We start from the raw sequence: 27819 nt of genomic DNA, 5'->3' as shown, positions 1-27819 counted from the left end.
GGGTGCCACGGGTCGAGCGGGGGTCAAGGCTCAGTTCTGGCATGGGTCAGAAAGCCATTTAATTCGCCATGTGACCCGTCTGCACCGCTGTCACAAGGCTGTTGTAATTCCATTAGGCCTCTCTCTCTCGCATCGGCGTGCTCGCTGTCTTTCTTTTTCGCTTGCTTCGTTTAACCTTTAAATCTTTCAGCCGTTCAGAGGCGGTGCTAGCATAAGGGTAACCTTGAAGCTTCTTCTCTTGACTTCTGTTGCCACTTTTAAAGTCGCAAAGCCTTTGTGATTGAAAATCTTGCCTCTGCTTTCTCGACTTTTTCAAAACGATCTCTGATGCGAAGTAACTCTGACTGTATTTCAAAAAATGTAAAGAATCGCTTTAGTATTTCGAGTGTTTCCAACCTGAAGTGTCATCAGCCGTTCTTTTAAAACAAATGAAACAATTGATGATGAATTGTTACATTTACATTTAATTATTTGGCAGACATTTTTATTCAAAATGACTGATAAATGAGGACAATAGATGCAGTTAAAACTAAAAAGTGCAACTGTGTGTACAGTAAGGGTTCTGAAGTGCTGCAGTGCTGTACACGTATAGCTTTTTTGTTTTTCACTTGGAGGGGACAGTCATGGTAAAGGTATATTAAATATAAATAGAAATATTATAACTTCCAGAATGACACAGCTGAGATTGAATCTGAGATTCATATTAGATTTAATTTTGTTGCAGTTTTACTCAGACTTATTTTGAACCAAATCAACTTACAGTAAGTCAGACTTACTGAATTAAACCTTTTTTTGTGAAACAGGCATATATTTACAATATTACAATATTTGTTTTCACTGCCTCGATTTTCTTATTTTATGGTGTAATTTAGAAATTCATGGTATATCAAATATTACATTGGCAATTTAATTGTTCATGCTCATTTGTCATGTTATATTCAGATTACCTTTGCTATCATCTAACATTGACAATAAACACTGATTAATTAACACTGTTAAATGTAGTTTTTAGTCTGGAATCTGGAAATTCAGCTATAATTTTCTTATGTGCATTCTAACGATACCTAAATTCTCAAACTATTTAAACAAAGTTTTAAAATAATTGAGTTTAGTTTATTTATTTAGACTAAAAGATTGTAACATTTTAATATTGACTATTTATCAAAAATAGCGATTGGGTTGAATTTTAATACTAGTGCATCCCAAAGAAAAACATCACATTATGGAAGTAAAACAGGTATCATGTTGACTTCACACCTTACCAGAATAAAGACAATCGTTGTCACACTGTCAACAAACTTTACACTTATTTTCTTATACCTATCTTGAGTTTTGTGTCTTTTGTTTAGCATTCTCCACGTTCATGTCTAGCGCATTAACACAGCACCCTCATTAGTGTCATCACATGCTGCTGTAGACCAGCTGCTGTAGGTGCTGTTGATGGTTTGAGAACTCCTGGAGCTTTGCTCTAGATTTACTATGCTTAAGGTTTCAGACACCTAAATCCTAGTGCGATTCTGCTTTACGGTAACACGTCTATGGTATAAATACTTTGCAAAGATGTTCAAACAAATAAAACTTTAAAAATAGAGGAGAGGTTAAATATTGACTACCGCGAATGGTCTTTTTTGTGTTGTTGTCTGTAATCAGAGAGGGTTGAGTTGCTAAACATGAAAGAACTGGCTTTGCAACGCTCTGAATTATAGGGCAGTGGAGCCAGAACTACAGGGTGGGGCGTCGCGAACGTTGATCACCATGGTAACAGAGCCTACCTAATTCAGACGGATGAAAAATTAAGGCACTTTCTTATACTGAATGCTCAAAGAAGTCAGAATTACTCCGATTACACAGGAGCTCCTGTACGGAGACTGAGGGTTGTTCCTTGAGCCTTGTTTAGGTGGTTATGTCTCATTTGTGTGATTTAAAGCCACCAAGATTGCTTGATTGGGGTCTTCTTCATAACTGCTTCCTCCAGACGTGGTGTCTAGGGTTTACATAATAGTCTCTTTTAAGAAGTGGTCTTCCTTTCAGCTGAAAGAAGTAAACTAATTAGTAACTGTCTGAAAGATCAAATGGATATGCTAAGTTTTGTCAGGAAATAAGCTGAAATCTATCTATCTAACTATCTATCTATCTATCATCTCTTAGTGTTTGTCTTGCAACCTCTGAAAACAGCTCAATTTATTTAATGAAAATGAGCAATATTTTTATACTAGTGCAAAAAAGAAAACCCAAAATCTTATAGAAGCATCCGTATATGTAATGATGTAATGTAATCACAATTGTGTATTTTTTTTTTTCATTTAAAAGAACCACTTGAACAAACCTATACAGTAAAATCAATTGAACCTCTCAAATCTTCATTTGTGAGAGTGTAAAACAGTAGGTAAGCAAGTAATCATTACCTAGAACATCTCAACTGTAAACTTGTATGCAATACAGTCTTTTTTGAGGTGTAAGATAAATAGCTTCCAGCTTGTTTGGAAAAGTAGTTTCTTAAAAAGCTATTTTGTTTTTCACCCATTATGCAAAATTCACTTTTACATGTTCTTTGTCCATAAATGTGTGTTGGCACTGTGTGCACACAATCACCTTGTAATGATGAAAATCTGTCTGCCCCTTTAAAAAAAATCCCCATACATCATAAGCCATTTACACAATCTGTAAAATGTAACGTAACATAGCATTTTACAAGCCTGAGCTTTACATTTTGAGCTGCACACAATAAACGTGTGTTTATTTGACAGTAAGACATGAAAGATTTGTTTAATACAAACTTTGTTCGCATGTTTCAGATGTGTATGTACTAGGGCTGCACAAAATATTGCATGTGATAGCCATGTTGCAAAAATATCATGTCATGTCATACGATAGTCATGTCAGTGAACTACAGCTCTGAGTATTAAATGCCACTCCATTTGAAAACAAGTGATGAAGATTTATTACTAATCAAAGAAACGTTTTTACTGACGAGATGTGCATGACTATCGCATGCGCAATATATTGTGCATTCTTAGTATGCACTCTTACATCAAACTTTTATCAAGGGTTTACAGTGATGTGGCTTCAAAACGCGTGATTTCAATAAACATGACATTCAAAGCCAAACAGATGTGTTTTGGCAGATCATCTGAAGTACAAGCTTTAAAGGCACGACCCTATTCTGGAAAAGGGGGTGGAGAACAACAAGCTCATTTGCATTAAAGAGACATGCACAAAAACAGCCAGTTTCTGCCACTCTACTCAAAAGAGGCTTTTTTTAAAAAAAAAAGGTGTTTAGAGCCGACACATTCTGGGGACACCTGAGAATTACATTACCTCGTGTCAGAAGGGGCGTAATAGGTGCCCTTTAAAACAGCCTACAGTCAAGCTACTGAAAAATGTAGTTTAATCAGTAGTTTGTCACAGCTTGAAACTAGGCCTACTTTTAGTGTTGTTTAATGCCTTACTGGACCTACAGGCCTTCATAAAGCATTTCTAAAGGATGCTGCTAAAATGTGCTAGTGCAAGGTTTCTTCAAGGTCTTGTTGCATTTATCTGATTTAGCTGAACTTGTCAAATTACTTTTTAATTTTTTTTCCATTTGCAGTGGAATTTTTCTGATGCTATTTGTCTCTATATGTTGCGAGAGGCAGCTTGCAGCCATCTGTCCATATATCGATCCTTTTTCCGTCCTGTCGCTCCCTGCTCTCTAATGGCAAGAAGGTTTGTGATAATTCAGTTCTTTGAGCAAAAACTGAAGGTGCCTTAAAATTCCATCTGAAAGTCAAAAAAAAAAGAGAGCTTTAATTTTTCTCCCAGTCAAGCTAATTCTTTATATTCAGTACAAAGTAAAATCCCTGTCTAACAACCCACACATATGGCCTACTGTTAGAGGAGCACTTAGGTGTTGTGAAACGCTTGCAAATGAGGACCCTTTACATTTTATCTTGGAGCGCTATGTAGAAAACCACCTCTATAAATCAATTAAGCAAGCTATTGTTTTCCCGGTGGGCTGGGCAGGCCTGAATCGGTGGTCGGCGGCAAATTGGATTGTGTTTTCAAGTGTCCATATGGTCACTGAGTGAAATTGACAGGAATAGAAATTGATTCTTTTTAATTAAAAGTAACCGTATCCTCAATCGAGTGGCACTTGCGAGGTAATTTTGTTAGTCCCCAGCTGTGATCCTTCAATGACAGACACCAGAGGAGAGCCGGCGAAAAATAGAAATGGTGAGAGCAACAAGGTTTGCATAAAACAGAATGGCAATATCACAGCAATGAATTAAAGAACTGGTCAGCGGAGGTTAATGATGTGAGATTAATAGCTTAATTATGGCAGTCGATCGAAAGGCTGGAGGCAGGTCCCCAAACTCAGCTGTGGCCAGGATACAGTGCTGTCATCTGATGACAAGAGCATCCAGTGTCCTTGACTGAAGGGCAGCCATAAAAGCTATTTGAACCATCATACGTGTGAGCATGTCATCCTCCCACGCCACTTACACCTTATAATATCACTGCTGTGAGAATGACCTCATCGTCAAGACGAGATTAAAGCCTGCAGGACCAGCATGTGTCACATGATCATCGGTGCATTTCAATGTCATGTAGGGTGCAACCACACAATTTAATATATTATTGTAATTTTTATTTATTTATTTTTTTTTTTTACATATTTGGATAGATTAATTTACCATTTTTAATTTAGATTGATTTATGTATTTGTCAGTTGTTTTAATTTTTTACTTGGTACATTTACATTTTAGTCATTTAGCAGATTCTTTTATTTATAGCGATTTACAAATGAGGACAATAGAAGCAATCATATTATTAAAAATACTAATCAAATAAACTAATATTAGAGTATTAGAACACTTTTATTTATTTGTATTTAAGTGACCTTTGCAGTCATCTTAGGTTCACTTGAAGTTATTTCTTATTTTAGCTAGTGGTCTGGAACCCGCTGCATGTCCTTCCACTTATCACGATTTTTCCGGTTCTCTGTGCGCAGTGAGAAAAGATGCACAGTGCACATTTTCAAGCAGTTGCTGCACTGTGAAGTTGCTGCATTGTCAAGAAGCTTCTCCAAGAGCCTCTGTACAGCATCTGAGATGAGGGTTGTGGGGGCACTTCGGCTTGTTAATATCCATAAAGCGTTTTTATGTAATCACAGACATGAGCAGCTAATCACATTAGTACAGACTTGCGTCTGAGAGCTTATGACATTTTGTTGTGGGGAATTCACATCCCCTGCTTCTCATCTGCATTAAAGCTGGCTTCTCTTCATCCTCCTCTGACTCCCATCATAACCTTTTTTTCTGTCCCCTTTGTGCTGACCCCATAATTGTCAATGACTAATGTTCTTTGTTCTTGTACAATGTGACCCACACACTTGGCTTGCACAGGCCTCCAGGATTGGGCAGGCTGGCAACATGAACGGCATTTCGTGTTGATCCTCTTCTGCATTTCGTGAGTTGCTCATCTAAACAGCTCTGTTCTAACATTCTTGCAGAAATATGCACCACATGTTCAGTTCATGGTGCCTGGAGTAGAATATTTTGTGTCTCCCTTGAGTGAAGCATTTTTTTTTCCCTCATCGTTGTGGGAGGCTGCTTCCCCAAACCTAAAGAGCGTTTATATTAGGTTACCCGTTTGGGCAGCCTTGGCCAGACCGTTTACAGGTTAGACGTTGTTTCTGGCTATATTTTGGATTGACACTAAGTTACAAGCACACATTATTATTTTTTTTATTTTAATTTATAGGGATATGGGGGGAAAGTAAGTTGTGTCCCATAAAAGATCAATGAAACAACATAAAAGAACTGAAGAAAATTAAAGAGTCAAAGGATTAGTTTATCCAAAAATGAAAATTGTTTCATTAATTACCCTCAAGTCATTCCAAATTTCTAAAACCTTCATCTTTGGAACATTTTTTTGATTAAACTAAGAGCTTTGTGACAGTGTATAGACATCGGTGGTTCAACCATAACTTATAAAGCCACAAGTAATTTATTAACAAACAATCCTCTTTTATTCGTGTAAACAAGGTTTGTGAGAGTACCTCGATTTGTCCTTCAGAACAATGATTCCTGAACCACTGATGTCACATGGACGGTTTCATCGATGTCCTTACTGCCTTTCTGGGCCTTAAACATGGTAGTTACATTCCTGTCTATGCAGGGTCAAAAAGCTCAAAAATATATTCATTTGTGTTCTGAATATTAACAGAGGTCTTATGGGTTTAAATCGACATGAGGTTGAGTAATTAATGACATAATTTTCAGTTTTGGGTGAACTCTTTTTAATAATGACTATTTCTTCAATAAAATTAATTAGATATGTTCATAAGATGTTTTTAGAGTAGCTGAATGTTCTAACACTATTAAGCAAAGGACAGTTTCATGGACTCTTTTGTATTTGTGAATCTGCTATGGCGGATTCAGTTTAATGAACATTCCAGTCAAGTCCAAAGGGACTGTAATTAAATTTTCTCCTGACACATGGTGTGAAAGTTTAAATGCTCCAGACTTGTAGAAAAGGGCATAGGTAAAGATGTGTGAGCAGTGATTTGGTGGGCTTGAAGGGGGCCTTTTTCTTCGGAAGCTGCATTAATTTGGTTAGTGTGGGTCGGAGGGGCTTTGACTGTGATGGATGACGTAACTCATAATGGGTCCTCATTGATCCAGAATCTAGCCACTGATCTCCTACATCCATGTTTCGCATCCGTTCCTCTGAGGGCACTTCAGTCAATGGCACAGGCTGTGCCAAGGTGATGGCTGCCCTTTAACTAACAGCTTTAACAGCGCCCTGCTTCCCTCCTCTGAGTGCTCCCGGAGCTGTTTATGCATGAAGATGAAAAAGACTTTCAAAACCAGTACAGGCGCACGCTTTAATATACAGCAGCAAGACCATGTTACTTAAAAACGTGGTACTTAAATATGAAATATGTATTTATATTATTATAGAAAAAAGCAGATTGTATTTATTCCTAATTGTTAATGTAAATAGAAATATTTTAAAAAAATATTTGTTCATTTATTTTAAATAATAAAATTTATTATTATTGTTATTGTTGTCGGTGTGCGACAGTAACCAGCACGTTTGGTAAAGACAAAAAATGGCAAAAGTTTCAAAGCTCGTTTTAAAACAAAATCAAAGAAAACCTCAGGCAGAATTCCCATTACTCACTTCAAGTGTAGCTGAAGCTAGAATATTTCTTCTACAACTCGTCATCCGCTAGATGAGTCCTCTGAGGAAAACGCTGGGTTAACTCGGATTACGTGCAGGTCATAGCAAATAAAGCAGCCAGATTTATGACCAAGTATGTCATAATTGCAGCCTTCGATAACAACGAACCTGTGCTACGCAGGCTCCTGAGGCTCTCTAGAATGGTCTCAGGCGATCACTTTGGGTTAACCTTTCAAAATAATTCCAATCTGGTGATATTTCATGGCTCCTTAATCTTTCATAGTGCCTGGCTGCCCTAAGCGAGTCACCCAGAATTTTCTGTACCTTCTGTCTAGTACAGTTCTCAGCCTGGTGCCACCTGCAAACCAAGCGTTATGCTCACTTATCTGTGTTCTCATGCAAACATTCCTCCTGTCTCTTTGCCAACAGCGAGGTCCGGACGGCACCGGCCTATTGTGCGCATGCTTTCGATGTTCTGTGCTCCTCATAACAAAGGCCCTATGAGAAGCCAGTTGGAATGCACTCGCATTAGAGCCGGTGTGTGTTTTAATATTGATGGCTCTGTCTAAACAGGAAGGTTGTCTCTGCGAGGCAGAATAACTCCATTGTTCTATCATGAGGGCCGAGTAATGAGGTAGTAACAATATTCCCTCATGATTGCTTGTCTCCGTCTTTGATCCAATATCATGTCGACAGTGGGAAAGACAGATAATGAGTCACAGCTTTGAAGACTTCAGGATGGGCACCAGTTTAAAGACTGAAGTAATGCTAAACCTCCACTAAACCGCCTGGTCATATGATACAGCTTACCTCTATTAAACAGGAAGCTCTTTTTTTCATCAACTTGTCAAAGACGCATGAGGGAACATTGAGCTAATTCTTTTAGTAAATGATTTTTCCCCTCATTGGCTACATGTGTACCCTCCACCCAAACAGTGTAAAGAACTTTATTTAATCTTCATTTCTGTCACACTTTTTTTTCTTTCTTCTGCGGAACACAAAAGTGGATGTTATGAATTATTTGCTGGCCACTTTATTCTCATCAATTCTGATGAATTCAACCATCGAATATGACAAAAGCACCATAAAAGTAGTGCTGTATGACAAGTCAATGCAGTAAGCAATACAATGACTTAACAGAACAAAGTATACTACATAGGCTCATTGGAAAAATATTTTATTTATGTTAGAAAATGTACCTATCCAGTTCACTGAACTGAAATGAACGCTGGCGACAGTAAAACAGCCAACAATTTTCACACCAAGATTTCAGGGCAGTATTACAGCTTAATAAAGATGAATTTTTGCATGGTTAAAAACTCTCACACTACACCGTAAACTAATGCGTTATTTTTGCAACACATAAACAGCTCCATATGCATGGGACTGGTGAAGCCAAGTCCCGTGAGACATGAATCCTGGTAGGAGCTCAAAACCACGTAAAAACTTGCCAAAATGGCAATATTGCATTAACAAATATGTTTTCTTTGTGTCGCTTTGCAGTGGCAATGCTTCCGCCCTTCGGCGCTTTGCATTTTTCCAATGAACCTGTGTTGAAAATGTGAATTCTGTCCCCTCCAGTGTCTCCTAAAGTAATACGACTTAGAGTCTTATGTCCTATGTGACTGTATCAATGCGATTAGTGGATAACAGGATCCAAACAGGATCGTTTTAATACACTTAAAGGTCTGTTTAAAAAAGAATGAATAATTTTACAGCATATCTACCTGTTTTTTAATGATTTCATGGGAATGTATGACAAGATTGTCTTTGAATCATACTATAATTTGTTCTGTCCCCCACATAAAATTGTATTACAACTTTGAGACTTGAACCGTGTGACTACTTTGTGGGGGACTTTTTTTTGTTATTGCGAAGCATGACATCCTCACTTCTCATTTACTTGAGTATCAAAGATATTTCGTTTTCAACAAAAGTAGGTTTGGAGCGACATGAGGGCGAGTAAACGATAATAGAATTTTCATTTTTGGCTGAACTATCCCTTTAAGATAATGCTCCAGCAGTGTCTTAGGAGGAAAGCCATTACTTTAATGCTCTTCACAGAGGGAACTGCATAATTGTGCTCGGAATTTGTGTTCTGCACATTCTGCTAAATAATTTAATAACGTTAAAAAAGTGGCGCACTCAACATCAGCCTAACACTGTGATCACTTAGAGAACAAATTCCCACAGGGAATCATTTTTCCTTTCGTTTTTTTTTTTGTGTAGTTTCCCACTCATCCGATCATTTGTTTATTTCTGTTTGGCCCATTGAATTTGCGTTTCTCTCTCTCTCAAGTCCTGCAAAAGCAAAGTACTGATAAGTTTCTTTTTAGACGACTTCCAAAGCCATTCGTTACTTTGCCTAAAAGCATACCCGTTGCTTCGAGACTTTGCCGCAGATGCCAATGCATGGGATCTAGCGAGGGAATTGTGCGTGTTAATGAAGGAAATTGGAGATATTGAACCGATAGAGCAAAATGACTGGCTTGATGTAGAGTTAATTGAAAGCAAAATCCTGTAAAAGGTCTGAAACCCAGTTAATGGACAAGTTTCAGTAAAACAACCACAGCTGATAGCATCGGACACATTTCCGCTCAGTGCACGAGTGAAAATGATAACTTGCTAATCTATTATTAATGAGAATGAATGGTTGGCTCCCTGCTTTGTATATTGATCCTTGTACTCAATCCGGATCGGGTGTTTCTTCGGAGCTGGAATGCTGCTAATTGCCGGGTGTCCATTTGTCATTTCCACTCTAAAGCCTTTTTTCTTAAAAGCCATATAAATGCTTAAAACATTCCTTTAAAATTCTGATGCATTTTGCAACACGAGTTTTCTCTAGGGAAGCCCTTAAATGACCCATTTTATAAATGGCCGCAACTTCAAGACGCAAATAAAACGTGTTCGCAAGTAAAAGTAAAGTTCTTTCATCTTGTCAGGAATTTGCATCCCCACATGTCTGTCTCACTTTACCCTGGCCACATGCCACTGTCTAAAGCATGACTCTGGTCTGTAGGAAATAAATGTCAACAGGTGTCCAAGGCCACCTGTTCTGTCGCCTGTGGATTTATTGAGTTGGTTAATACAAAAGGACCGGGACGACAGCGCAGCCACCTGGGAGGTCAGGGCCCGGTTCCTCTCATCTTCTCCTATGACCTGTGCTCTCAACAGAGTCTCTTTGAGCGTCAAGTAACCCTGAGCCCTGAACCTCTCTTCTGTCAATTTACAAACATGTTGAGGGCACAACTGCACTACGCCAATCTGTTGGCTTTGAGACTTTGAGAGCTTTACAAATTTGTCAAGAGCACCTAGAAGATAAAGTCACTGGCCACTGGAAAGATCGCCATCACAATGTATAATAAACGCCACAATAAATCTAATTAATCAGGCCTTTTTGCTTTTTAGCAAGGCTTGCGTGGTTCCAAATGCACACCAGGTAATTTGTAGACTAGGCCAGGGTTATATTTTTAATTTATTTGTTTATTTTATTATTAATTTATTTATCCAAAAAGCGGGGAGGAGGTAGGGGAGAAAAAAATGCACTTATAAGCATGTCATTTTACACACGATACTGCCTTTTTATGATTTTTACTACGTATTTATATGCTTGTTTTTGTTTTTACTCAATTACATGCTCATTAGTTAAAAACATTTACAATAATAATATTTAATATAATAATAATAATAATAATATAAATTAATAAAATAATAATTACTTTTTTGTTGAAATAATTATTACAAAATTATTTATGACTGAAACAAATGCATGAGCATTATTTAAAATAATAATTTATTATGAGTATTGCCACAGGTGAATAAACATTAACAATAAAACAAATCAACACCAATTATTAGTATTATTATGTCAGGATAATATTTTATTGCAAGAATAACCGCAGTAATAATGCTTGATCAGTTGTTGTACTGCTAGTTTTTGTAGACCTATAACTTGAAAATGGTTGAACATCACTAAAAAGTATTGATTGAACCAATTATCTATTTATCTACACCTAGATTTTTCACTTTCCCCAGGACCTCTGTGGCACGATCATGCATCTTATCCAACTAAATTCTCAGAAGTGTCTAATTCGAAACATGTGCCCAGATGGGTTAATGCCCGCTGATCCCTGCTCGTAAACAATGGGAGAAAAACCCCCCACACGCTGAGTACATCTAATAGAATTGTCATGACAGATGTTAGAGCGCTCTTGAATGTCAAAGTGATGTTAATCTCAAGCTTTAAATCACACGCACACCCAAGTATCCATGTTTTGGGAAACTCCCAGCTAGGTAACTGGAGAGTCTTGTTGGGGTTTTACCCATTAAACTACAAGCAGCTAACCAGTAATAGGCCGTAAGCTCTCAAAACTACCTTTCCACTCTCTCGCGTGGTTATAAAGGAGATAAAAGTGTCCAGAAAGACTTTTATGAGGGTATGCGTTGGTCTGCGGTGCCAATCAAACCGGTCTCCAGAGGAACCGGCACGTAAATGTCATTTAAATGTCAGGCCAGCCAATACTCCTGTGGGTCATAGGGGTGCTGGTGTGGTACACATTGGCTTAGATTTTACAATGGAGCCACATGCAGGTGCATACACACAAACAGTCTCACAGTTGTGTGTGTTGTCTTCTCAGATAAAGCTCCAGTGGGGGTTATGTCCTAGAGCAAGGGCAGCTCGAGCCGCCCGGTGCACCGTACTGATGATTTAACAAACACCCCGTGTCTGCTAGTCAGTACTTCTCCGCCTTACCCGTAGGAGCTATGTTATGTTAACTAGGTATTGATTTTGTTTTCTTCAGCACTACCCCTCTGATCCCAGAGTATAAAGGAGGAAGGACACCGTTGCGGTGGCACCGTATTCTCTCGGCTTGTTCCCTCCGAGAGAATCATATGTACTACCGCATGTAGTCTCCACACTGCTGTAATTTATCTCTCCCTTGACTAAGAGAGGATTAGATTCCCACCGTGGACCGCCTGCTAGGACACTGTGATCTATTCCAACGTGTCCCGTGGTTCACTGGAGATGTTTCACCGTGATAATGGATTTTGTGGCCTCCTCCTTATGAACGAGAGTATCAGAAATCATAGGACTGATAAACTGAGATCAGGTTAAAGATGGGTTCAGGGTTCAGGTGAAGAATTTACAGATGGGATTGTCTAAGATTTAATGAGGATGGGTTTCTGATCTGATGGCATTAGTATACGGTCTGAAGTGAATCCTAAAACAAACTTCAATTGTTTTTTTTTTCCAAAAAGTTTTTGTATATATTTTATTTATTTGTCAACTGCTGTCGATTTACTTGAGAACTTTTTTACAAAGTTTCTCATCACTGTTGCCTTAATCTTTTTTTTTTACAAAATTTTGCAAAACAATATTATTTGCTTATTCCCTGCTTTTTCGCAGTGTATTTATTGTTAAAAGCCTTTTTTACAAATACATTTGAATCAAACGTGTTTCTCAAGCTTAAATATAATTGCATTAACAGCTGGTTAGGAAATAAAAGGTACTTTGTGAAATAAATAATTGTTTACTTGGCCTTGTTTTTAATATAACATTTCACTAATGATATTAATAAAATTATATACTTTTTATATTTATATATACTGTTTTATATTTTAGGAAACATGTGAATTAAAAAAAAATCAAACAGCTTGGTGCATTTTCTAAGCAAAGAAATCTGTCCTTGCAGACCAGCACGCATTTTTTAAAGTCAAACTCTGGCCTGCTTGTCCTTGAAGATTATTTCCCACCCTTGAGAGAGCAACTGCAAAGAGTTGCTTGTATTTGTTTTGTTTTTTTATAATCTGTATGCCATGATGTTTATATCAGGCTTTACCGTGTGATTCACCTTTCACCCGCATCACCCACTATTTCCGCAGAATGTTGCGCAGTAGCTGCGATTCTGCCAAATTGCTCAGCTTGATCTGGCATCGATGTCCTTCAAAGCAAGCCATTACGTGTTTGAAATGAGTCAGCCGATATGTGTGGGTCTTTATTTTCGCATCGCCCTACCTAGCTTGAGCTTGTGATGAAACATGTCCCATTGTTGTTTGTATTGTAAATCCATGACAAAGATGTAGGGCGTGTGAGCTGCTCTCCTAAAAAAAAACCGAAAAAAACACGAACTTCAGCGTGCTCCGACCGGTCTGTTTAAAAACAACCCTGAATGTTGTTTAGCCACAAGCCTTTAGCCGTACTATTGATAATGTTCCTTCTTTTGAATACAGAATGAATGGTTTTGATTCCACGCGTCTGTGTGTAGTGTTTGTAAATTCTTGGGGCCACCTTTGGCGGGTGAGTCGTAGCGTTTAATTTCTGTTTTTCAGGACTGTAGCATTTCATTTAATTTCTTTATTAAAAGTGCATGTAAGTTCTAGGGCCAGATTTACTAAACAGGGCAAATTAGCTTTTAAGTGCAATTCCATCAAAGCGCTGTTGGGAAGAGAAAATTCTGCTGGTAATTTAGACGATGTTAAAGAACGTTAAAGAACACTGACACAGCCAGATCATTTACATAATGACCAGCGCAATCAACCAAGAGCAGCTGGAATTAGCGGCGGCTTTAAGACATGCTTTTTGGTGCGTTAAACAATGGCACGAACGCCAGTAAATTGACTAGCGCAAACATTAGCAAATCGTGTTTCGTGATTCATTTTAATACCCACAAATGCATTTTTAGTGAGGTCAGGTGCAAAAGAAAATCGCGTCCACACCCTTTTCAGCGATGATTCTTCATTGCACGTCTTCCTGAGAGTAAATCCTGAGAGTACCAATTTAATGCCAAATTATGGTTTGTGCTGGTGCACGTTGTTAGTAAGTCTGGCCCCTAGGGTTAGCTTGTCACAATAATGTGATCAATATTGTGATTAATGTATTTATTGAAGGGCAACTAATGTGTTCAGAGTGTATTTTGTGTGTCTGTCAATTTAACACTTCATTTTTGTGTGCTAATATAGGAGAAAAAATACATTTTGAATCATTTAATAAACAATTCATTTTTTTTGCAATTAATTTATATATATGTATATACAATAGTCAACATCTTAAAGTGGATCAAAACCTAAAAACAAAATGCAGCCTTGCTTGAGGACAATTTTGTTAAAATTTTTTGGTCCACTTCAAATGTTGAATACTGTGTTTGACAACATTTTATATATATATGTCACAACATAATGCAGGCTTCCCTTAAATTATTTTTATCTTGACACATATTAATGTGCTGCTTATGACTGACTCAAAGACGCCTTTGGTATGTTTTAAGAAATTTCGACAAAACATTTGTTGATGTTTCAGTTGGTAGCTCTAGTAATTTTTATTAATGTTACAACGTCTGTTCTAAACCGAATGGGCTTTTCTGACATATGTTAACAAAATCTTCTCCCAGGCTCAGCTGCAGGTGTTAGTTTAGTTCCCGTGTGAAGGATCCCCCGTTCATAACTAGTTTAGCATGGTTTTGCACAACCTTTCAGTTCAGCAACTAATGGCTGCTCTCTTTCTCGCTTTTTTCTTTCTACCTCACTTTTTAAGGCTTGCCAAATTTCATCAAATCTCCAGAGGACCAGACGGGGATTTCGGGAGGAGTGGCATCCTTTGTGTGCCAAGCAGCGGGTGAGCCCAAGCCTCGGATCACATGGATGAAGAAAGGAAAGAAAGTTAGCTCCCAGCGCTTTGAGGTGACTAACTGTCTTTGCCTGCCTCTCCTTAGCATGTCATTGTCTCTCCCATGCCACCTCATCATGATGACTTTCTTCTTCCCATCATCAGTCGTTTTCACAACACTCTCGCTTTCCTCATATTCCTTTGTGTTGACGTCAGCCACCTTACAACTCTCTGTGTTATCTCTCAGTTCCTTTGCTCTTTTTCCTGTTTTCACTGTTATGATTTGAGCTTGATATTTTAAGCGAATGTACCAATCTTAGGATGGTTTAGGGTCAGTTTGGAGCACCATTATTTTTTTCAGCATGGAATAAAAATTTTTTTAATATATTTTGCATGTTTTGCGCATTTTATTTTATTAAATGTTACATATTTGCTTACTTACAGGCAAACAAAAAAATATAGGACACTTTGCCAAAAAAAAAACATTTTATAGGAAAAATTAAGAATTAAATAAATGTTTATATTTAAAAAAAAAAAAAAAAAAAATATATATATATATATATATATATATATATATATATATATATATATATATATATATATATATATATATATATATATATTATAGGTTTCAAAACTTTACGTGTTTAAGTGTGGCTTCAATGTCCAGATACTTTTTGAAACTGCTTTGTCAAATATTGTCAAAATATATTGAAGTAATTTTTTTCGACCATGTTGCCTAGACCTAATCTTTACCCAAATGAGGCAGTGCACATCTCTAAATAGCCTTAATACACTAACCCCGGTTTTTCAGTCAAGGCTTAAGCCTAGTCAGAGACTAAAATGTAAATCTGAGCTTTTTAAACTAAAAGAAACTTGTTTATAAAAATTTCTTAAGTCTCCTAACTGAACTATGGTCTAAGCCCTGTCTGCCTAAATGGTATAATCTCTTAAGTAATCTATTTCAACCCCATACACACCTTGTTAATGTGCCATGACAAGGATAAAAAAATATATATATATATAAAAAAAAATCTATCTATCTATATATATATATATATATATATATATATATATATATATATATATATATATATATATATATATATATATTATTATTATTATTATTATTATTATTATTATTATTATTAAACATATGAAGAAATAAAGGCCATGCCATGAACAGCTGTCACACTATCCACCATGGACAGACGTGGCAGTTCTAGGCGAATAACTCAAGACAGTACTTGGCTGAAAGTTCAGAGGGAAGTGATTAAAGGCCCACCGCTCTTTGAAGACATACGATCTGTCTGAAGGTTTGTCGTAAATTTAAGACAAGAAGAGAGAAAAATATTTGACAGTCACTGTGTCTTTCTTTCTCAGGTGATTGAATTTGATGATGGCGCGGGCTCAGTTCTCCGCATACAGCCGCTGCGCACTCACAGAGACGAGGCCATCTACGAGTGCACAGCCACCAACAGCGTGGGAGAAATTAACACCAGTGCCAAACTTACTGTGCTGGAAGGTAAGACGTGGCATTTGATAGCCTGGGATTTGACCGGCATTTGATAAATTCCGTATTTTTTTTTGCATGCGTTTTAGCCTTTCATTTTTCAGGAGAATGGAAAATGACCGCAGAAGGTGGGGTGGGGGTGTGAATTTAAACACTACCTACAAATGCATCTATTTTAAAATCCTCTAGCCATAATAAATGATGAATTATTAGTTGATTGCTGGCACCGCTGTGGCCTTTTATAAACATATTTATAAAGATCTATTGTTAGTCAAAGCAGTCGTACATAGATTTTACATTTGCATTGATTGTCTTGACTAAGTGTCTCTTTCATGAACATGTATATAGTGTTTTGCGTCAATATTAGCGTATTAGGTTGTGAACCCTCATTTCAAGAATAACCCCCTGACCCATATTTCCATTGCCCCTGGATTGCGTGTAAGTCATCAATATATTCATGCGTTAAGAAATAAGAACGAAGCACGAGACTGGAACATAAGCGTGTGATGAAATGTCAGAAATTCAGCCACTATTAAAATGAATATCTTAAAATATCCCACAGAATTCCTTCCCACCCCAGCACCATGTGTTTGGTATTACACACGTGCCCCCAGCGTAATCCCCTTTAATCTTATTTTTCACCTCCGTGTACTAGCAGACAAAGGCCATTTAGTTGAAATTAGAAGTGTTGAATGAAGAAATCATCTGATGAATGTGGAGTCCTCTGGCCTTGTTCAGAGAGGAAGAGGAAAAGAGAGGTGCCATATTGAAGTCAGGCAGTTTGGCTCTTTTAGCAGCTTTCCACAGTGAAGTGGATAAGCTGGACGCCCACAGGATCCTGCAGGACAGAATGAGCTCTATTTATAGCTCATTGTTCATAGCAAGCAATGCATCATTTGTGTCCTACAGCAATGCTGAAAGACCAGCACAAAGGAGAAGTTGAATGATAATGATGTTCTCTAATGACTTACTAAAGGATGTCCTCCGCGGCACATTCGGAGGGTCTTGGGAATCTCGGCCAGAAATGCAATCACCTCATCTTAAGCTCATAGAAATTATATTAGTCTGAAATATAACACATTCATTTTGATCACTGTTCAAGCTGTGGCGCTTACACTGGTTTAAATCCGATAGGTACAGCGTTTCTTTGGCCATTCGTCTTTCTTGGAAAAGAGATGGTATACGAATACGATAATGATTCAGTACCAAGGTGCATTTCACATTATACAGTCAGCCAGTCATTATGGCAACATAAACACAATTAGACTGCCGTTTAACATTAAATTGAGAGAACCATGTTAAGTGAGAAGTACAGTTATGTGGGAAAGCAGTTGTCGCATGATTGACCAATTAGAATAGCATTTCAGAGAGCAAGTTAAACATAGCGCAACCTTACGCAGTTTAGCGTTTTTGTGTTTCGTTTGCTGTTTTGCGTTTGTTTTTTGCTCCAGTTCGGTTTGGTTGAATTTTGCGAAGCGAAAGGTGGGGAAAAGAATTACCGTATCTCACGAACAACAAGCCATTATGTGCTTAAGCGAGCTGCACTTCTTAATGTTGAATGACCTGCTTTACAGACTTGTGTTAATGTGCTAGAACTTGTTTGAGTTGCAGGAATCACTCCCACCTGAGTTTAGCTGGTCATACACAGCTTAGGAAAATATGAGTCACTGCGTCTGCCTTTCTAATTAGCTACTTGAATCATATCGCTAAACAATTAATGTGAACCTAACATAATTGAACCCCATTTAAACAGATGGCAATTATGAGAGCGTTTCTGTTGTGATTATGATTTGTATAGTTGCTCTAGAAACTCCTATTCCTCAGAGGGCAACTGATGCTTCCTAACACGGCTTCAGGGTTCGCGCGTCGCCACACACTACACATTGAGAGGGATACCAGCAGGTTTCATTTCAACTTCCAGGCTGCACTTGCACCGAGGTTGTGGGCGTTAGTTGCTCACAGCTGTTGCCTGTTGAATAAAAATTTGCCATGCCTCTGTTGTAATCACATTGTGCGGATGCCAACATGGGGCTCTGTGTGAATTCATAATGACTTTGTCTAGCTGCACCCCATTTGTGCTCCTCATTTCTCTGTAGCAGAGAGATTTGACATTACTGACACTCAAGGACTGCGGCGGAGACTGAATACAGAGCAGTTTTGTTACATTTACCTTTTGCATTGTTCGGTTCAATCATTTTCATTCTATCCGCTAAATCACGATCAGAAGGTATAATTTTGGCTGCATTTTCCTCAGAACCTTTTCTGACATTCATACAGATGGTAAAAAAAGGAGTTCCTCTCATTTTTGCCCTGTCGATTTCTTTTATTGTCTCTTAATGATGTGATGATGTACATGCTTTGATGTGTCGCATAGTGAGGAATTAGAAAGACGCTCAGCGTCTCCTGAAGCCACAGGAATGCTTTTAATTCATGGATCAGTGGAATATTTCTGTACATTGAGGATGCGGTTTCCTCATTAAATACCCTCTTGAAGAGCTCCACAGGTAACTCCTGGAGCTCCTGTCTCTCAAAATAGTTCCAGTCCGACTGTGTAATTGATAAACATCATACTCATATTGTCAGTGAATGAATATCGACTTAGCAGTTTGGAGCAAACTTCATGTATTACACTTTTAAACCAGCAATAAGCGACGATGGAAATTGATCTGACGTAGATTTGACTTTTTTGAATGTTTATTTTGAGGGAAAAAAGAATGAACAATTATTGGAAAACAATCCCAATTGCATTCACTAGCCGCAGCTTGTTTAGTTTCAGATTTCAAACTGCAGAACTGTTCAGTTCTTATCGGATCAGATTATATTGTACAATTCTCTGGGAAAAAAAACAACAACATGTTATTACTTGTTCACAGTTATTGCATCCTCCAGCTTTGCTGACTTTATCTCTTCAAAATCTATATAACTTATTTTTAGGTCAGTGTTTTTGTGCTTATTTACCAAATCAGTTAGTGAAGCATGTCACGTGTTGCACATATGTGAGGGCAAAAGGGGTTCAGAAGGCTTTTCGCTGTAAAGTACTCACGAGAAACAATGAATCACATTCTTTAGTTTCTGGAGGGTCTGATTATCATTATTATGTATTATTTTTTTGCGTCAGTGGAGCAGTGCACATTCTAGAATTGCAAACATCAAATGTTTTTTTTTTTTTTTTTTTTTTTTTAGGTATTAGTTTGTTTGTATATATGTATGTGTATATATATGAACAATTTCTAATACTCTCAGTCTCTCGCTGTTCTAAATATTCTTTCCCATAGTCAAGTACAGGTAAAGACCGATCTGGATCAGTATCGCCCACCATGTTGTCATCGACTTGATGAATTTTTGTCTTGACATGAAGAATGACAATTCAGGTCATTTTCATGAATGAAAAGTTTTAGTTTTCCTGGAAGGGCATCATTTGCTTATGCACATTCCATGGAAAGCACTCTCACGCAACGCACCCAGACCCCCTCTGCTTTACAGGTGTGGTCTCCAACTGCTTCCCCGGCTCCAGTCAACGGTCCGTGTCACGAGTTTAATTTCTCCCACCATCTGCTGGCTTGAAGCCCAGCGCTGTAGATCATGAGCGTTTGACAGTTACAAACTGCGTCTGTCGAGGGCGGCCTCTCCCAAGGACTTGTGCAATATGGCTGGGTGGAATCACTCACCTGGGGTCTGTATCGGCATCCCTGCCGCTTTTAGGGCATTGCGGTTTAACTTCACTTACTGGATTTTGAATAAAGACTAGTTTGAGTTGCGGCTTTAACCTGCGGCTTATTGCGCAATCCAAATTAAAGGCTCTTTTCCCTAATTTTGACTAACATCAGTAATTAATCCTGACGGAACATGTATGCGGCTGCCAGATCTCATTGCAGTCACCGTAGAGCAGATGCCGTGTATGTCTGTATAGTCGGCTCTTTCCAGTGCAGTTTAGTTTGGAGGAAATGACCTCAGATGTGTGACACGGGCTTTAAATCTGTAGATATTGTCTGTATCGGCTATTCTTTGACTGATGTTGCTCTGGTAATTGTGAATAAGCAGCCCTGTGGCTCTGACAGCCATGCTCACTAGGCCGCGTAATTGGAGCAGTTCACACTTTGAGTCGTCGTATGTCCGACAGGCTGGTCACCGTAGCTTCAGGCTGAAATGGTCGTAGGCTTTCACTTTCAAAAGCTAGGTAATTGAATAATGTAGTACAGTGAACAGGAGAGGTAGAAGCGAAGGTAAAAATACGTGACATTCTATGATCAGATAATGAAATATGAGGCTGTTTTTCTTTGAGGGCGTCATTTAGGTTGCAGAAGTGAGGATATAGAGGAACTAACTGCCTAATTGAACGATAATGTGCTAAATGCCATTCTTTCACAAATATATGCCTGGTATGTAATCCATAACAGAGTTAATGTATTGTTATATGTGTCCCTGGACCACAATAAGGGGCTGATTTTTCGAAAGTCATAATCTTATACATAATCTGTAAGCTGAATAAATAAGTTTTCCATTGATTTGTAAAGTTCTTAGCAATTCATATTACTAATCAGAAATTAGGTTTAGATATAGGTAGGAATTTTACTAAATATAATCAAGGAATTTAGGATTTAATATCCTAATAATTTTTGGCATAAAGAAACATCTATATTTTTGCTGCAAATAGAACCATGCGACTTGTGGTCCGGGGTCACATATCATCATATTGAATTTAATTCACATTTGCAATCAAAGGAATAAATTCTATTTTAAAATGTACTTGAATAGAAAAGGCTTATTTTAAACTGTAATAGTCTAACACAGTATTGCTGTTTTGGTTCTATTTTTGATTAAAAAATGCAGCCTTGATAAACATAAGGGATCAAAAGATCCTTCTGGTGCCAAAAAACAACTTTTTTTTTTCAAATATATTTAATGGCAAGAATATAATTACTTTTTACTGGTATCTGAGAGTATTTGCAAATGAACCAAAAATATTCAAATCCAGTCTTTTACTTAAGCAAAATGTATTCAAAACTCTTTTTAAGATGCAACTGGGATGAAAAAAAAAACAAAAATGCTAAAAGCACAGGGCGTTCCAAGGCTGTAAAAGTAATACATTCAAGTTTTTGTGGTTATCCGTGTTTCAGGCTGTTGATTTGACAGGATATGGTAGGAGTGGCAGCTATACGGTCTGTTTTATGTTTAGTTTGATTAGCTCAATGTCAGAGCTCTAGCACAGCCTGAAGAGAAGATGTGTTAATAGAGAGGTTCATGCGTTTGATCTGTGTTGTTCTGTCTAGCGGACTGAAAGAATAAGTAAAGGCTGTCACATACACCGAGCCGAGGGGGCTTCATTTACAGCTGCTGCCATCTTACACTATTCTCATTTACTTTAAAGTGAACTCTATTAGACGTAATTCAACTGAAAAGGTGTTTGAATGTGTCGGGGCTGCTTGTGTTTCTTGTTTCTGTGGAGCGTTTTTTGGTGGTTGTTGTTGTTTTTTAAAGTGGACATTTTTCAATTTTAAAATAGATTATTATTTATTTATTATATGCATTATTTCCACACGGCTGTCATGGCTCAAGGTGACTTGGGCCGCTGCGCTCGGGTGGAGTGAGCAGATCACCCTTCGGTTGCGGTAATGGGTCACACATGTGCTGTTATGTACAAACCAGTGTGCCGTAGCATAAATAACAGCTATGTGCCTGTGGCAGAGCTGTAGATCATACCGAGACGCAAGAAACAGGAGGACACATAGGAAGGAGGGCGAGACAGAAAAAACAGAGATACGGACCCATGCGGATAAAGGAGAGAGAGAGAGACCAACGTCACACCTGCCCAACATTGATTAAGTGACCGTTGAAGGGAAGTCAGCCTGAATATTCTGGCCCAGCAAGAAAAAGTGTATTATATCAAAGGTCACGGCATGCATTACGCCTCTTTCCTCACCACCGACTTAGATAAACAGCGTGCCGCTGAAATACTGCAGACGGGACTCCACCACTCCTAGGGTGCGGTTCACCTTTACACACGCCGCTTTGTTATTTACTACATGCGTCTGTGAGCTTACGGATCTGCACGCCCAATTATACCATTTAAAGGTGAGGATGTTTGGGGCAACTATTGATTATCGAGTCTGTTTTCTGTCTGCAGTTTATGAATTCCTAGCGAGCGCTCACAATTAAAGTGAACCGGGAGATCTGACCTCAGTCAAACCCATTCGGACTACATAATGGCTGTATACCGAAACTCTATTCCAAAAACAAGCTCCTGCCTAGCTAGACAAGCATCATGAATAAATCATCATAAGGCAGTCAGCGTAAGCCAGTCCCGTAATACATCGTTATGAGCTCTTACAAGTACAGTATACCTATTAACTTTACTTTGTCATGATACGTAAAATATATGAGTTAATGCCATTGTACTGAAATAATTTTAATTATTCAATTTAAATGTACACTTTAAAAAGAATGCAGTGATCATTTTTATCATGATTCTTGATGAATGGAATATTCATTATGAAAGAATAAATCATTCATTTATTTAAAAAAATTACATTTTGTAACATTTTTGACTAATCGAATGCACCTGAATAAAAGTATTGAGCCTGTGTGTGCGCGCGTGTGCTTGTATATACTGCATGTATACGTATATTGCAGAACCTTTTCTAAACAGCTAAATGTTTCATCTGTCTGGCTTCATTTTGAAAGCACCCAGTCTTGTCTCCAAAAATGCAAATATAATAGCATGTAAAAGTTATCTCGTACATCAGCCTGCAGGCAAAGCAGCATTCTGCTGTCTGATATCAGACTGTCACTGATATCACCTAACACTGATGTCATCTTGCATGAATGAATGCTGTTTTCTTCGGATACTGTGCTTGTCGTCTTTCACTTGTAATTGCTCTGATTCTCTAGAATTGTGTTATTTGTTAGCGCTGAGGCTATGTTGTGAGAGTATGATCTAATTTGAAGGTGAAGTGTGCGTTTTGTTTTGATGTTGAAGTAATTTTTATCCCAGTTTAACATGCAGAGACAACTACAGAAGCATTTCTATGTTGATTTTAATTTTGCTTACATTCTACCACATCTAATTAGTTTTAAAGGTCCCGTATGGTACACCTAGAGTTTCATTTTAGGTGTTAATGTCCTTAAGAATATATATTTGCATCTAAATATGTTTTTTGCAGCTCTTCTCTCAGGAGTTTTTCCAGTATAAAGGCCTGTACAAGGAATATTCATGAGCCTCTCTTCTGATTGGCCTGTTGTTTTCTGAGTGACGCACGACCACGACCAGATTGGACTACATAAGGAGCTTAAAATACAACTTATTAAATAGAACTTGTTGTGATGTTGGCTTACTGTACACATTAGATGTGATTCATCACTCATAGTAACAATCCTGGGCGGTCTGGTTTTGTCTGTTACAGTTGACCTTTTCGACAGGTTTCAGTGTTGTTGTTGCTCAGCAATATCATGGACAGTGGGCGGTGCTTGGGTGATGATTGGACGTCACAGGCTGTTTGCAGTTTACTGTGGATTGACCGTTTTGAAACTCATATGGTAGTTATATAGGCCCCCTCATAAAAAAGCCAAGAAATTTCAGAAACAACATGGGACCTTTAAATATTCAGTGATGTGCCATTGAAGCTGATTTTTTTGAAAGCTGAATAATGTAAAACTTTTTTCTTTTTTTTTCTAAAGAAGGACAAACCCGGACTTGAAATACTCTGTGGAAATTAAGATATGTAGTAAAATGGAAGGTGTTCTGTTGTCATATATCATTACAGAAACCCTTCTGCTCCCTCCATCAAAAGAGATGTCACCCTTAATTGCTGTCATCCATCACTCTCATACACACTCTCTGGAAATTACAAGGACATTTGTTTCTCAAGAACTGTCAAGACTTTTACAGAAATACAGCACTGTCTTTAAACAAAACATTAGTTCAGAAGTTGCCTTACCTGAGTAGACAGATTCAGTGCAAAGGATGGGCTGTTCAAGTATGTTTGTGGAACTTGCATATCACTCCGAGGGCATTTTTTGACACATTTATGGTGCCTTTTCATTCTTCGGTAGAAAGAAATGCATACAGGTTTGGATTAGAGTGAATGACTTTTTTAAATTTTCCTTTAAACGTAATTAGCACGTAGCATGGACACTTCTGCGAACACATGAGATGGATCTAAGCATGCGTGATCCATCTCCGAAGAACGGCTTGTTTTTTCGGTGTGAATGCCCCACGGTGCTTCATCACTATTTGAGCATCCTCTTCTGCGGCGACGTGTTTGTGCGGGGTGAGAATAACTCTGGCTGACGTGGATGTGGAGAGCACTCGGGCTGTTTCACAGTGGGGTCTGAGGACAGAGACTTGTCTCTTCAGCGGGGTTCTGATTAGACCCATCACCCTGGATGCCATGCTCTATTCTCCCTGGTAATTGGAGCTGGCAGGAGGTTGGCATGTACCCCTCCTGTCCTCCGTTTCCCTCTGTATCCTCCCACAGTGACCCCCCTCCCCCACACGACTCCTCATGTCAGATCCACTGTAATGCGTGTTTTGTCCCTCTTTGCTCTGACCCAGCATTGAGGACATGAAGCCTATGCATGTCTCAACCACATTTGCGGCAGCCTTGTTGTTCACATTAGCTGGGTTCACCGTTCCCTTTCTTCTGCCTTTAGGACGTTTTGTCCTACTTACTCCCGACCACCTGAAATGCCATTGTTATTCTCTTGGCAACCACGTCGCTTTTTTTTTCCATGCAGAGTTAGTTCTCCCCCATTGTTTGCCATTCGTTGGCTTCATTCCGGCTCAAATTTTGTAAATATCAGATAGCTATCGCTCTGTGTTCACCTTTATCAGATTGCTCATAGCATTGAATATAAGTCTCAGCTCGTAATTTACTGCTTCACAGAGAACAATGTTCCTTCTGTTTCCACAAAACTGATTACAGATGGGTTTGCGGCATGCTACTCTGTTAACTCCCTTTTGTGGTCACATGCATCGATAAAGCTGGGCTGCTTCTGGACTGGTTCCACAGCCAAGGAGATAAAACAATAGATTGCCATCTGCAAGGGTCTGCATGGTCTTATCGCTCTAGTAAGGTCTCATTAAATGCCCGCTCTGGGTCTCCGGATGGCAACAGCAGATTTCCTATTCAGGAAGCATATTTGATTGGTTTCTATCACAGATACTATTGTTACTGTGGCACCTGTTTATGGAGGTCGTCACGAGGTCCTATAAGCTTTAAAGGGTTAGTTTACCCAGAAATGAAAATTAACCCATGTTTTACATGTAGGACACATATTCAGTGCTGACCACATCGCTGTCTTCACTGGATGTGTTTAGGGAATTTTTGCATTATTCACATTTTTCAATAAATGTAACTTTGATTTACCTATTAGTCAGGTGGACAGTGATGATTTTGGCTAATACGAAGATGCAAAAAAATACTATTGATATACGCGAAAGCCGACTGATAAAGAAGTGGGAATACACTGCTCCACCGCTAAATCAAACTCTATTCTATGTTTTCACTAGTTACTCGCTCCAGCTGCATTTTTAATATAATCATGATTAATATAAGTCATATACTCCTAGGATGACCTTTTACAAGAACCTTAAAGACCTGACTTATACAAGCTAATTATTATTTTTTAATTTTGAGATTTACTAAATATTATGCTTAATATTATTTTAAAATTATTTGTATCATCAAGATCATCAAGATGACAGAATAGATAGAATATCTAATATCGACCAGTATCAATAAAATTAAGGTGATGACAATAAATGTTTTTGTTTGCATATGTACGCTCTATGTATATTTATTATGTATATATAAATAAATATAAACATTTCTATTTTTAGATTCATATAATTAATATTATATATTACAGAATTTAATATTATATAAGTTTAATAAACATGGTTTTGTTCTTACACACACACACACACACACACACACACACACACACACACACACACATATATATTAACTTTTATTTTTGAATGCTCTAAACCTGTCACACAAACTGTTCGAAATGTTTAAAATAACTGTTTTTATTTTAAAACATTTTAAAAATATAGTGACTAAACCCAAACTTCACCAACAACCAACAATAGAGCCGCACCCAGTGTAAAAGTAGAAGTTGATGCGTGAAGGTTAGACAATGTTTTGGTATAGTCATGAAGCTTTGCATCACAGTCGAGCTGCTATCTTTGTTTCTCTTGAAATGCCAGTAGGCAACTGCATTTTTCAAGTAACGTGATACAAATAAGGTGTTGACATTGCATAAAAACTTGAGCCTGTACTCTTTGTCTGTAATTGCCAGGATTGCTGCTTCTCATATACCATGACCTCAGTCGATTGCGTAACCTTTCAGACAAAGGTAAAATAAAACTCTGCAACACAAGCAGAGAAACTCAGAACATGACATCAGTGCCATTAAAGTTCAGTTTCTCTCTATTGACTGTTCGCAGGGACATTTCTGCAAAGCTCTCTCGTCATTACTTCCTCCTCATTCCGTCCGCTCTCAAGTTTCTCTTTACTCCTTACAAGATGGCATCCCAATTACCCACCAAATGTATCACCCCGTCAGAGCCAAACACCTTGTCATAACTGTTTCGAAGAAACAATGAAAGTAGCGTTGGCAGGCTTTTTAAATTCAAACTGCCATCTGCTGCAGCGCCCACATGTATGATGCGGCACAGTCTCGGAACAGAGCGGGACATTTTGTAGACTTTTTCCCCTCTTACCTATTCATCTTAGTAATGGAGTCCTTGCTCGACTCAATATGAGCACACAAGAATTGTATTAAAAACACATTTCTAAGCTTTGAGTCTTCTGTGGGTTTTTTTTTTTTTTTTTTTTTTTTTTTAAATCCTCATGCATAGTAAAGAGGTGTAAGTGATAAAAGTGCTTTCAGGGATGGAGAATGGAGCTTTTATTTAGGAAATGCAAAAGCCTAACTATCAGTTTGTTTCCCGCTGTGCTTTTCTTTTGTGAAAGAAATCCATCCCTTTCTCATTTGTTTTTACCTTCACATACCATTTATTTCTTTATTTATTAGAACTCACCATTCCTGTAAAGAAGTATCTGTCATTAGAAGCATTGCTAACAAGCAAAATATTACCAACATCCTTTTAAAGATACAGTCAGCTCATTTTTTCCTCATTAAAAAGTTATGAGTTGTGATGAGTAAACAAGTAGTACAATGTACATATACTTCAGACACATTAGTTGACTAATAAAAATGGTTTTAATGGTGGCTGCCATGTTAAGGTCACACGATCACCTGAATATCGTTCATTTGTGAAAGAGTTTTTATTTTATTTCAAATTAATTATGCCTAAAAGCTAAATTCTGCAGTGGCATCCATAAATAAGAATATTTTTTATTGCTTCATCCACACCACTAGGTGCCACTAACACAACTATATATATATATATATATATATATATATATATATATATATATATATATATATATATATATATATATATATATATATATATATATACACACACACACACACACACAACTAAATGGAAAATGAGTACACATTT

The 27819-nt window shown here is 37.8% G+C and overlaps 1 protein-coding gene across 17 annotated transcripts in view; it reads left to right on the top strand.

Moving 5' to 3' along the window:
• Positions 1-27819, top strand: part of ptprfb (protein tyrosine phosphatase receptor type Fb) — a 108494-nt gene that overhangs the window by 13851 nt on the left and 66824 nt on the right. For all 17 annotated transcript variants that reach the window (XM_043260392.1, XM_043260374.1, XM_043260357.1 and 14 more), the window contains exons 3-4: positions 14699-14844; positions 16154-16295. In XM_043260392.1, the coding sequence (XP_043116327.1) occupies positions 14699-14844; positions 16154-16295 (288 nt within the window). The remainder of the gene's footprint in view (positions 1-14698; positions 14845-16153; positions 16296-27819) is intronic.

This window comes from Puntigrus tetrazona, chromosome 2 (assembly GCF_018831695.1).
Source record: "Puntigrus tetrazona isolate hp1 chromosome 2, ASM1883169v1, whole genome shotgun sequence".
Classification (NCBI taxonomy): Eukaryota; Metazoa; Chordata; class Actinopteri; order Cypriniformes; family Cyprinidae; genus Puntigrus; species Puntigrus tetrazona.
This window is presented reverse-complemented; position numbering and strand designations above follow the sequence as displayed.